The sequence below is a fragment of the Pecten maximus genome, chromosome 4 (genome assembly GCF_902652985.1).
Source record: "Pecten maximus chromosome 4, xPecMax1.1, whole genome shotgun sequence".
NCBI classification, from domain to species: domain Eukaryota; kingdom Metazoa; phylum Mollusca; class Bivalvia; order Pectinida; family Pectinidae; genus Pecten; species Pecten maximus.
This window is the reverse complement of record NC_047018.1, coordinates 46,099,721-46,111,715: the sequence shown is the minus strand read 5'-3', so window position 1 is coordinate 46,111,715 and position 11,995 is coordinate 46,099,721. Positions and strand designations below refer to the sequence as shown.

The 11,995-nt window shown below is 34.8% G+C and overlaps 2 protein-coding genes across 3 annotated transcripts; one reads left to right on the top strand and one right to left on the bottom strand.

Annotated features, from left to right (window-relative positions):
• Positions 1 to 1,225: 1,225 nt before the first annotated feature.
• Positions 1,226 to 8,389, bottom strand: LOC117326254 (eukaryotic translation initiation factor 2 subunit 1-like). 2 transcript variants are annotated; one of them, XM_033882930.1, is made up of 8 exons: positions 8,291 to 8,389; positions 6,854 to 7,132; positions 5,492 to 5,571; positions 5,096 to 5,244; positions 4,248 to 4,354; positions 3,677 to 3,774; positions 2,895 to 3,038; positions 1,226 to 2,129 (listed from the first exon to the last, which is right to left on the bottom strand). In XM_033882930.1, exons 2-8 carry the CDS (start codon positions 7,089 to 7,091, stop codon positions 1,950 to 1,952), a joined length of 996 nt encoding a protein of 331 aa, XP_033738821.1. In that variant the 5' UTR covers positions 7,092 to 7,132; positions 8,291 to 8,389; the 3' UTR covers positions 1,226 to 1,949. The 2 variants fall into 2 exon arrangements, with proteins under 2 accessions (XP_033738821.1, XP_033738822.1); XM_033882931.1 differs by having other exon boundaries at positions 8,298 to 8,345.
• A 172-nt stretch (positions 8,390 to 8,561) lies between these two features.
• LOC117326253 (centromere protein K-like) lies at positions 8,562 to 11,455 on the top strand. The gene has a single exon (XM_033882929.1). The coding sequence runs from the start codon at positions 8,710 to 8,712 to the stop codon at positions 9,523 to 9,525; it is 816 nt and encodes a 271-aa protein (XP_033738820.1). The 5' UTR covers positions 8,562 to 8,709; the 3' UTR covers positions 9,526 to 11,455.
• Positions 11,456 to 11,995: the final 540 nt, after the last annotated feature.

Here is an 11,995-nt window from a genome sequence, read left to right as displayed (position 1 = left end):
AAACCAGTTGCAAGCTAATTGTTTACTTCATTTTCCCAATTCACCCATTACAGTGTAATTGCGAGGGGATGGGTGCTAAAAGGGGGACATGTATTGCTTTAACAATATATAGTATGCTTTTTGGTATTTTAACTTATTTAACTGGTATCAACACAATAAGGTCATAAAAGAACAGTGCTCATACTTAATACAGTGAATAGCAATTAGAATAAAGTCGATCGAGCTCAACACGAAGCTACATATAGTATTTTGTAAAGTAAATCTGAAGTAACCAAGATCCTTTTTTATACCAATATAAGTATGTATCGCCAGAGACTGATATACTAAAATATAGGTCTCTGGTATCGCCTGGTCTTAAATTACCAATAATATCGTTTTTGAACCATGCCTTTACTAAAACTGCAAAAATTTGACCAATGTGTAAAGGGAGCTTACAGGTTTTGCATGATTTTTCGGCATAGCCGTCTAATTTTGTTTTGGCCCCGGATATGACGCGACAGGTGGCGTTACTGGTCAAGATGAAGTGGTCAATGCAAAATGCAGATATGCAGTTAAAAACGAAAAAGCTAAATAAGTGGATGTATCCTTTCAAATGACACATTAATAAAATTATATTCCTGATTCAAATGCAGTTTTATTATCACCAAAAATGATTCAAACTGATCTAATTTTGTTATCCGTGCTGAAACGCATTAGTTCGTTGATTTATTTCACCAGCAGTATTACATTATAACCATCAGCATTAAAACTATGCCGTTTATCTTTTTTAAAGATACATGTATTTCTTGTTATTCTTGTGTTAATCTGGCATCATCACAATAAGTTCAGTACTTATACCTAGTACATTGAATGGGTTAGGAATCAGAATAAAATGGAAGTGGATGTATCGATTGACTATAACAGTTACATGTAATATTACGTAAATTTGTAGTAACCAAACCAAACCAAACTACCTTAGTCTAGCTGACCTACCTGTGTCTGTGTTTATCTTATCGTATCACATACTGAAAGGCTATTTCAAAAACAGTCTCGTTTGTCCAATTTTCAAGGAAAAGACAAAATTGCCAAAAATAGAAATTTTGAAAATAAAGAATTCAATTTACCAGGATATTATTTGCATCAAACTTTTGTTGAAATTACAAAAATTTGACCAATAGATTTTTTTAACAGCACCCTGTACTCCACAATAAATCTTCAATGTTTAAACAATCAACAAAACAATTCATACTTTTTATTTTTATTATGATATCATGTACATATACAAAAACATACAACTGATATCAGTGTGGAATAACTTAATCCATAATGGTTGATGACGAGATTACCTTAAGATACAAAAGTAGCATCCATAATTCAGTCTTCAAGAACGACAAACTGACCCATTCATCCAGAAAAATGTCTATCAGCACTTTTATGTAGAAAGAAGAACATTGCTGCTATCTATCAAATGTTTAATACATCATTTTTTGAAGATGTAAAAATGTTTAGTTTAAATCTGAAGATTTCACATTGTACATTGTAATCATTTTTTACTACAACCAACTAAACTAACACCAATTAAGTGTTTTATGTTTCATCCCAATGAGGTTCTTTAATCCAAATATGAGGCATCGACACCAGCTATGAATACATGCTGATGAATCTAGACTTCTGGTTACAGCTGCTCCATTTGCCATCGACAGAGGCGACTCATGTAATTAGCACTAAAGAGGCAGAAGCTTCTTAAAACACTGGCTCATCTCAATATAACGAACCAAGAAACCTTCCCACAACTGATCCTGCAATCTTCGTCCTGCTAACCTTCTCCATAATTATTTTAACGAGGAACTATTGCCGTAGCCTCAGTAATGTTTGTAATCTTCCATACTGATTCTGGATTTACTAATCTGAACATTTATCCTGTCCTGATTTTCAGCCATAAAGTATCATCACTCATTTTTTCCTGCTAATCATTCGTCAGCTTCCTCTGCTTTTGTTTCACCACCCTCCTCCTCTAAGTCATCGGCTACACCCATCCCTTCATCCTCCTCCTCACTATCCTCATCTCCGCTAACCTCCCGATTTTCATCCTCCAGCTGCTGTAGTTTCTTGGCCAACTCTTGATCGTCCATGTCCGACACCACACGAGGCTTAAGAAAGACATAAACGTCATGTTTTAATCATATTGAAAACCAGAATTAAACTAACTACTTTAAAAGCTTATACTGAAAATCTGTGAACCTGATTCATGGAGTTTCCTTTCAACATTCATGTGTAAAATTCTGTTTTCACAAAATGGTGAAAAAAATACTTCTACAGAGTTCTGGTGGGTAACGAAACAGTTAAATGGTGGTAAAGTACAAGGTAGCAACATTAATTTATCGAATGGCAAATTATTCTAGCAAAGTGCCCTTCCAGCCATGTTGTGTGTGTAACATGTAGAATGGATTAGGCCTAAAAAAAATATTATTAAAAATCTGTGATTTCCTCTAACCCTACATACCCTATATTTTTGCGTCTACCCGGAAGTTTTTTCCATCATTTTCAAGGAAGGACTATTAAAGTCAAGATTCCTTGTCTACATAACCTTAGTAAAAACTATTTTAAAACAAAAACATTTCCCTACCTATCTACCCTATTATTTTCTGGCATGTTAGTTGAAAAACACATTATTTTTGTAGGTCTTAGGGAAGGGCGACAACTCTGTCACACATTGTAATATCGTAAGCATTGGCTGTTTTTGTAAATAGAGGCCTAAAAGGTTGGCGGAATGTGATTTGAACATCGCAAAAGTTGATGAACCAGTCTGTCTGCATAAACAAACTGGCCCCAGGGTATATTTTTCATGATCAGCAAAGTCAAAGCATGCAACCATAACACATGGTATAGAATAATTAAACATTTAAAGAAATTACCTGTTTCTGGACGTTAAATACACCTCCAGCCTCCTCTATGTTCTTTTTGATGGCGTCTAAAGCCTTGTTTAACATGGCTAGGCCGTCTGACCTTTCTAACGTCTGTGTTGTCATTACATACAAAGGTGGGGCAATCAAATTTATCTGAAATTCAAAATCATTCCATTGAATCTCCATTTCAGAATTAAACTTGATTCAAATATCAATTTGGTATCATGGCACATCTACAGCATAGTACGTCAAACTTGTATTTTGTTAGCTATCAGACACTTGTACGAATCATTTAGACTGCATATGATGTTAAACTTGAACTGCTCCCTGAATACAAATCCTTTGATAGCTAAACACTAAACATCATCCCTACTCCCTCATAAGCATCAGACAAAGGATGACAATTGCAAGTTATCCAATAATGTTGCCCAAAAATATTTCACTAAATAAATATTTTCTATTCAGATGTAACATTTTTTCTGTAATTTCTGTAAATTTATTTGAACATATCACATTTTCTTCTGTAATTTCTGTAAACTTATTTGAATATATCACATTTTTTTCTGTAATTTCTGTAAACTTATTTGAATATAAGAACAAATGCAAAAATAGTTGTATCAACTTATATTGAATGGAAGTGTGCGAGGGGTTTTCCGTGGGAGAAAACCAGAATACCCTGAGCCCAAATGGTGACCCCTAAACGTTTTCTTAATTTTTTTAGGTATACAAAGCAGATTAATCGACAGAAGTTGATACATTAAAAGATAAAATGATCTTTAGATAAGAATAACCTTTATAGGCATGGCCTCTGTCGTCAGTTCGAGACCCTTCTTCAACGCTCTCTTGACAGCGTCAACTCCCTCATAGTTTGTACAAGCTACTTCTAAATCTAAAACAAAGACAAAATCTCAATTGATTTATAAAATGTTACAATCTTAACCTGTTCAATAAGCTTTCATGTGTGAATATATTATATGATTCACTCTAGGTCTATCAGAAAGTATTTTTCAAGTACTTGCAGATTTTCTTCATGCACTTTTCATGCACTTTTCAAGCATTTTATCCCACTTTTGTCCCAAATATAATTTAGAGGATTCAAACCAAATCTAGTACAAATGCTCTCTAGACAAATAGGCAGAGTAGCATTTAAAATCCAAAGCTAATTTCCTCCTTTTGAACCTCACCCCACTGGCCCAAACAGTGGAAACAACTTTATTTAAGAAATGATTGACAGGCCAGATGAGAGACTAAATGTGTTCATCCATACTGAAGGAAATAAAAATAAAATCTTTATAACTAAGTGTTAACGATGGCAAAACGCGATATCTATAGCACGGTCAGATAATTAAATACAATACAAACCTGCTCGTATCTTGACCGCCTGTGGAGTTAATCTCCGTCTGATATTCTCCAGTAAAACATCTTTTGTTTCACTGTCAATGTCACACTCGTCCAATATTTCTGGATTTCTGAAAAAAGGTCAGAACAATTATTCATTCATCACATCAACATGAATCATCTGAACAAAATATAACTGCAGGATAGGTTTTAATCATATTTTAGTTTTAATTATAGATTTTGATTAAGGACTACACTTGTTGGATAATTTTAATCAGTCAGTAACTCTAAGCTAATCCCATAATTAGCATAAATGGAGGAATTGGTCGATTTGTGGAATGAGGATTAAAAATCAATAGTGTTTAAGTACTTTTTCTGTTTCTGCACTAGTCCAGTAAGTCTACAGTAACATGTTTTTCAACAGCGAATATGCCAGCGACCGGGGATCTGAAAGTCCAGACCACAACGATGTGTGGTCTTATATGATAAAATTTGCGAGAAATGCATATATGTAATACCTAGCAAATTCTAGTCATTTGCTTCTTTTTGTCTGTACAACGCATCACATTCATGATCATTCAAAGATGAAGTCAAATATAGAAATACATGTCTTCCCATGGTTGTCACAGGACTAGCTGTAGCCTAAGCTCCGCCTACGTAATTGTCAATCAAGATATTGCTCAGACATCTGACTGAAAAACTAATACCGGTACACCTTCTGTTGTGGACAACTGACAAATCAATACATCAAAGCTGATCAGCGACCTGACTACCTTTTAAGCTGCTGATATTATCAACGGCCTGATGTCTGTCGCTGTATTGTCAATTTTTACAACACTTCGTTTTAATCACCCAGATTTTATTTAACTCACGTTACAGCATGTTTGAATGCCTCATATGATGATCCTGGCTTTTTGTATTTGTCATCAAAGTACCAGGCTGTTTTTTTGTATAGCTCCTCTAACTGTTCTTCAGTTCCGTACTCTAGTAACTCACCCACATGTCGAAGAATGCTGTTTACCTGCAAAGCATGTATGATAAGTGATTAATGAAGATTCCAAAATTCTCCACATTAAGATTTGTGAATGCTAGGTTTACTCTAAACTACATCAAAATTAGCACAACAATTAATTAATTCAAATAGCAATGTTTTAAACCGTGTGGGAAAAAAGGCCTAATCAAAGTATATGAGTTGAAAAATTAATGTAGAATATTTAAAATGAGATATACAACATATAGATATACACATAACCAGACATTTTACTTACTGCCTTTGCCTTTGCAAATTTTTCTTCACATTTAGCAACTTCTTCTTGAGAAACTCTTCTCTTGGACAAATCAATATAACCTGAGGACAGAGATGATAATGCTATTTGTAACTGTGAATAGAGGTCAAAGGTTGTTTACACATTTAAAACTGTGGGCAGAGATCAAAGGTTGTTTATATATCTAAAACTGTGGACAGACCCCACAAGTTGTTTATATATCTAAAACTGTGGATAATGACCACAGGTTGTTTACACATCTAAAACTGTGGACAGAGATCACAAGTTGTTTATATATCTAAAACTGTGGACAGAGACCAAAGGTTGTTTACACATCTAAAACTGTGGACAGAGACCAAAGGTTGTTTACATGTCTAAAACTGTGGACAGAGACCACAGGTTGTTTACACATCTAAAACTGTGGACAGAGACCACAGGTTGTTTACATGTCTAAAACTGTGGACAGAGATCACAGGTTGTTTACACATCTAAAACTGTGGATAGTGACCACAGGTTGTTTACATATCTAAAACTGTGGACAGAGATCACAGGTTGTTTACATATCTAAAACTGTGGACAGAGACCACAGGTTGTTTACACATCTAAAACTGTGGATAGTGACCACAGGTTGTTTACATATCTAAAACTGTGGACAGAGACCACAGGTTGTTTATATATCTAAAACTGTGGACAGAGACCACAGGTTGTTTACATGTCTAAAACTGTGGACAGAGCTAGATCACAGGTTGTTTACACGTCTAAAACTGTGGATAGTGACCATAAGTTGTTTATATATCTAAAACTGTGGACAGAGACCACAGGTTGTTTATACATGTATATCTAAAACTGTAGATAGTGACCACAGGTTGTTTACATGTCTAAAACTGTGGACAGAGACCACAAGTTGTTTATATATCTAAAACTGTGGACAGAGACCACAGGTTGTTTATATATCTAAAACTGTAGATAGTGACCACAGGTTGTTTACACATCTAAAACTGTGGACAGAGATCACAGGTTGTTTACACATCTAAAACTGTGGACAGAGATCACAGGTTGTTTACATGTCTAAAACTGTGGATAGTGACCACAGGTTGTTTACACATCTAAAACTGTGGACAGAGATCACAGGTTGTTTACACATCTAAAACTGTAGATAGTGACCACAGGTTGTTTATACATCTAAAACTGTGGACAGAGATCACAGGTTTTTTACACATCTAAAACTGTGGACAGAGACCACAGGTTGTTTACATGTCTAAAACTGTGGACAGAGACCATGCACAGGTTGTTTATATATCTAAAACTGTGGACAGGATCTGATGAGTATATTTGTGAGATTTAGAGAATTAGTAAGCTGTATACCTTTGTCTTTATCCACTCTGATCACAACAACACATTCACTTCGCCCGACACGTATAAGTTTGTTGATGGACCGGATACGTCTTCTGGACAGTTCACTGAGCAAAATCATGCCCTCAATGTTGTTATATTCCAGTAGATGTACATAAGCTCCCATTTCTGCGATGGATTGGACATTGACCATTACAACATCCTCCATCTCAGGGTACTTGTTAGCATAAAAACGACAAGTCAACACCATTTTGACTGTCTGTATATGTGTTGATTCTAAAAGTCACAAAACTGAAAAAGAAAAATCATCAGATTGAAGGTAATTCTTTTTTACTTTCATTACTCTCGTAATTAACAACTTCGCTAGGGAAAGGCGTTCAAAACGATGAGTATCGTCACTCACAGAATATCTGGAAATAGTTAAATTATCATTGTTTTTAGCAATAAAGTTGAAACGGGCTCATATAATATGTCATCTCCCAAAATCAAGATTGCTTCAAGTGACTCAGAAGCAGGAATTCCCAATCTGTTAAAAGTCTGTACACTAAATTCTGCATATTTCTGTTGTTCTGTATATATGGAATAAACGTATACATAATACATATACATAACACCAATACACCCCTAGTAAAAGCTATAGGAGATTGAGAGGCTTCCTTGGAGCTAAAGAATCTGGGTTGTGATCGTCTTCAGGGGCGAAGACTTTGTGAAGGAGGGAATAGTGTAAAAGTAGAGAGTATAAGTTTACTAGCTCAGACTAATGGGAATTTCACTTTAGCCTAGTGGTAGGATGTTTGCCTTGAGAGCAAAAGGTCACAGCAAAGGTAGGGTCTTTTTCATTACTCCTTTTTTTACAGATTTGAGTGGAATTGTAGTGGAACTGGACAGGGATGAACGCCGGTCACCAGGTGGCTCAATTGGTAGAGCATCTTGCTAGTTTGGAGGTCCCGGGTTCGAACCCTGGTCTGGCAGTGCATTTTTTCCCTCTCCTTTTACACAAACGAGTACCAGTTAATCACTTTCTTCTATACTCCTTTGATACAAATCTCCATGATTGGAGCAATTACTGTCTCTGGACATAGTGGAAGCACGGATGTAGAATTGTACAATGATTTTAATTATTTTAGAGCCTTACTTTTAGGAAATACAAGATTTGGGGAACTTTCAGATCTGTGGTATCCAGATATAACAGCTTTGAGTGAAAATTAGGGAGACTTACAAAAACTACGGTTGGTTGATGGATGCATTACGTACGATATGTCTGTTGAACTAAATTCATTAACCAGACAGATTTTACCCATATCTGGCGGTGAATTATGTGGTTCGATTATCGCTTATACGGAAACAGTGCTAAATTTTAATTTGCATACATGTACATTTGAAGTTAATCACGATAGACGAATGGAATATTTAATATTATATTATATTTAGAAAGAAATGTCAAACTACCTCTTACAATAATCAGCTTCTGTCCATGTGTTCTGATGCAAGTTGTCGAAATATATATCATACGGATTGCTTTATGAAACGAAACAAACTGGTTTGATACGTTCTACTAAAATTAGCTTATCATGACAGTAAGTCTAAAAATTGTTAAATTTATTAGATTTAAAGTGATTTAAACAATTGAAAATGGATTATTCATATATATGCATGAGAACTTTTAACATCTATTACATATATTTTTGTAAATTTTAGCAACCCAATTCGCCGGTGCTACTTCCGGTCTAAACAGGAAGCGCGAAAAAATGAATGACAGAAGCCCAGATAGGTATAAATGTTTGGATTTTACCTTTAAAGATGATATGTGTTATCATCATGTAAGATGCAAGCACCGCCAATTTGTAAACAAGATTTTCATTTGAACTATGGCGTGTTCTCAAGAGGACGATCTAGTGGCGAAGACATATTCCAAAATGGAAGAAGTTGAAGAAACTTTCGCAAAGCTGGAAAAAGCAAATGTACCATCCATTCCTATTGGTGCTACGGGGGAGGAAGCAGATGATCATTCTTTATCCGAACTGTCCCCAAAAATTCTCACTGCGAAATTCCAAAGAATCAAGGCCGAATTAGATGTTTTACACCATTCACCAGTGGCCAGTATTTCTGACAATGAAGAAGTACAGTTTGAATTATTTACAAAAGAGCTTGAAAAAGATATTTTAGAATTGCAAGAAACATATTCTTTTGTGTGTGGACAAACAAAGGATATAGATAATATGATAAAAAAGGAAGAAGAAGTACTCAACCAAAATAAATGTGTATCAGAAATGCTTCAGAAAAAACTTCAATGTCCAGAGGAAGAACGTGACCGCATGCCTGACCGTCGCAAAGAGGAGATCTATCAAAAGATACAAAATGGAGAAAGTTATCTCACGGAGGTTGTGAAGAAGCTGGGATCATTTGTCGACAAACATTTTCCATTACCTTCACAGCAGGTGTTTTCAGAACAGATGAAAAAGTTAAGATCTGCAGATCGAAAATTTAAACTGCATGACATGATATCCTTAAAACAGATTTTAGAAAGTCTCATGAACAAATGTGTCGATAACCCAAGTGATCCTTACATAACCATAAATCATCGGTTTTGGCCACCCTACATTGAACTCTTGATCACCTGTCAGATTGCTCTACGGCATCCAGACAACAAAGACAGAATCAAACTATCCCCATTTCATCTCTGATGACTGTTTGATTTTAAAAGTGTAAAATTATTTGTTTTTTGTTTTGCATTAATTATATTGGCTCACCAACAAATGAGCCTTATCCATATGCCATTGTGCAGTCTGTCTGTTTGTCCAGGTTCAACCCATTTTTTTCTTAATGGCCCAGGCTTCTATATAACCAAAAATCCAAACTGATTTGATTTTTTCAGTAAAATGTTTTTTTTTTTTATTCCTATGCTATGGGAGTAGAAGAATGAAATCTGAGAAAGATCCGGGGTTAATGAAATCTATTTAAATGAGATATGTTTGTGATACAGGCCCATTAGGGCTTTTGTTGCATATTTATTATTAATCTGTACATGCTCTAGATCTACTACACAGCACTTCATATGCACAATGTAGTTTAATAACAGAGACAAGTTTTGTCTGTATATTAATAATTAATAATTAGTAAAAAAATTCAGGGTTATGGCAACTTATGGAACATATCACTAGAGACTTAATAATCAGGTTTACTTAGCATTCTATTAACAACTTTTAGTTGACATATTTAATTTTCATGTATTTTGAAAATTTCGGAATATTTTTTTTTCTTGAGCTTAAGGCTATATGTTAGGTCAAGGTCACCTTAATTTATTCTGAAACATCAAATTGTACAAACTGCTTTGTCATCACTAGCTATAATGTAATGAAAGAACATACAAAACTTTCTTTTACCTTGAATATTAAGCAATATGTGCAATGTGTTGTATGTTAAAAATCAGTACAAAGATAATGAATTGATGGATAATGATCATCAGTTAATGCCTTAATTAGACATTAAAAACAATAATGTAATTATATAACGAGTTGTAATAATTCATTTATATATACAAAACCCGACATAACATTATTGCTTAAGGTAATATTTTACCGTTTTTTGACATTTTAACCATCTAAATTACCCTATTTGTTGATAAAAGTCTAAAAATTTAAAGAAATGATGACTTTAGTGAAAACTGGAGCATTTCTATTTTTTGGTTGGATTATCGTAGTCGAATAACCGAAAAATACGACTTTTCCAACCCAATTAAAATGATGCAAGAGAAAATGCTTTTGTTTTTTGAATTTTTACCCCAATAAACGAAATACCCTATTAAGCGTTACCCGATTAAGTGGAATCTACTGTATATAATTTCAACTTAAGAGTCATTTTCCTGAAAGCTAGTCATATATTTTTCACTTCAACATCGTAATTTCCATGACTAACCTTTTTTTACCAAGTTACACATGGGGGTAAAATTGTAAAATGAAAGATTATTGTTTATAATTGTATATTATAAAAAGAGAATCCAAATTTCACCATCATATTTTCACCGTTCCAATGACTTTTACCATAGTCCCCGACAGATTTTAACTCTACATGCAAGGATCAGTTTTACTTAATCTTCGATATAAAAAAAGTTTGAATAATTGATCACAGAGGAAGGTTTTAGTTATTACTATGTCAAGAATATTAAAAAAATGTACCATCAAGGCTTCCAATACAACTAGCTGATCCTCCACTTTTAGCAATTTCATTTTAAAATCAGAATTTAACATGTCCCTTCAATCCCCGGAGTCAAATCTCACTTGCAAGAGTTTGACACTAAGGATAGGGATAATACAAAACTTCTACATTAGAAATGCGACATGCAATACAAAAATTTTACACTAGGAGAGGGGTAATGTAAAACTTTTACACTAGGAGAGGGGTAATACCTGGTACATTACCCCTACCAGATTTTTAACCCACCATCTGATGATAAGGGGCTTCTCAAATCGCCTTGCTTCCATCAGTCTGTCCCTCTGTAAACAATTCTTGTTATCGCTATTTCTCAAAAAGTACTGCATTTTGGGACTAATCGGGAAAACAACCTGGCCGACAGGCGATCATCTTGGATTTTGACAATTGGAAGTTGTTGTTTTTTTCGCTATTTCTCAGAAGGTACCGAAGGGCCTTTCTCAAATTTCATATATATGTTGCCGTTGGTCTCTAGTTGTGCATATTGCATTCTGGGACAGATCGGAAAACAATATGGCTGACAGGTGGCCATATTGGATTTTGACAATTGATGTTTGTTATCGCTATTTCTCAGAAAGTACAAGGGGATCTTTCTGAAATTTCATATGTAGGTTCCCCTTGGTCCCTTGTTGTGCATATGGCATTTTGGGACAGATCGGAAAACAAGATGTCCGACAAGCAGCCATCTTGGATTTTGACAATTGAAACTGCATTGTGTAATAACCATTTCTTAAAGTATACTAAATCGCCATTATCTGTCTTTTCAATTTTGAGGTTCCCCTTGGTCTACAGTTGTACATGCAAGTCTGAATGGATGACAAAGAATATGGCCATCTTGGATTTTGACAAATGGCAGGGTGCTACTGCTATATATTGTTATATAAACAGAAAAGATCAGTGTTTCATTTGACTGATATTGATCATTCCATGTTGGGCACCAAGATC

Coding starts and splice junctions, on each gene's coding strand:
- LOC117326254 (XM_033882930.1), bottom strand. CDS start 7,091: ATGGTGTTGACTTGTCGTTTTTATGCTAACAAGTACCCTGAGATGGAG. Junction 5,572..6,853: donor CAGAGTGGATAAAGACAAAG/GTATACAGCTTA, acceptor CTCTGTCCTCAG/GTTATATTGATTTGTCCAAG. Junction 4,355..5,095: donor GCATTCAAACATGCTGTAAC/GTGAGTTAAATA, acceptor ACCTTTTTTCAG/AAATCCAGAAATATTGGACG.
- LOC117326253 (XM_033882929.1), top strand. CDS start 8,710: ATGGCGTGTTCTCAAGAGGACGATCTAGTGGCGAAGACATATTCCAAA.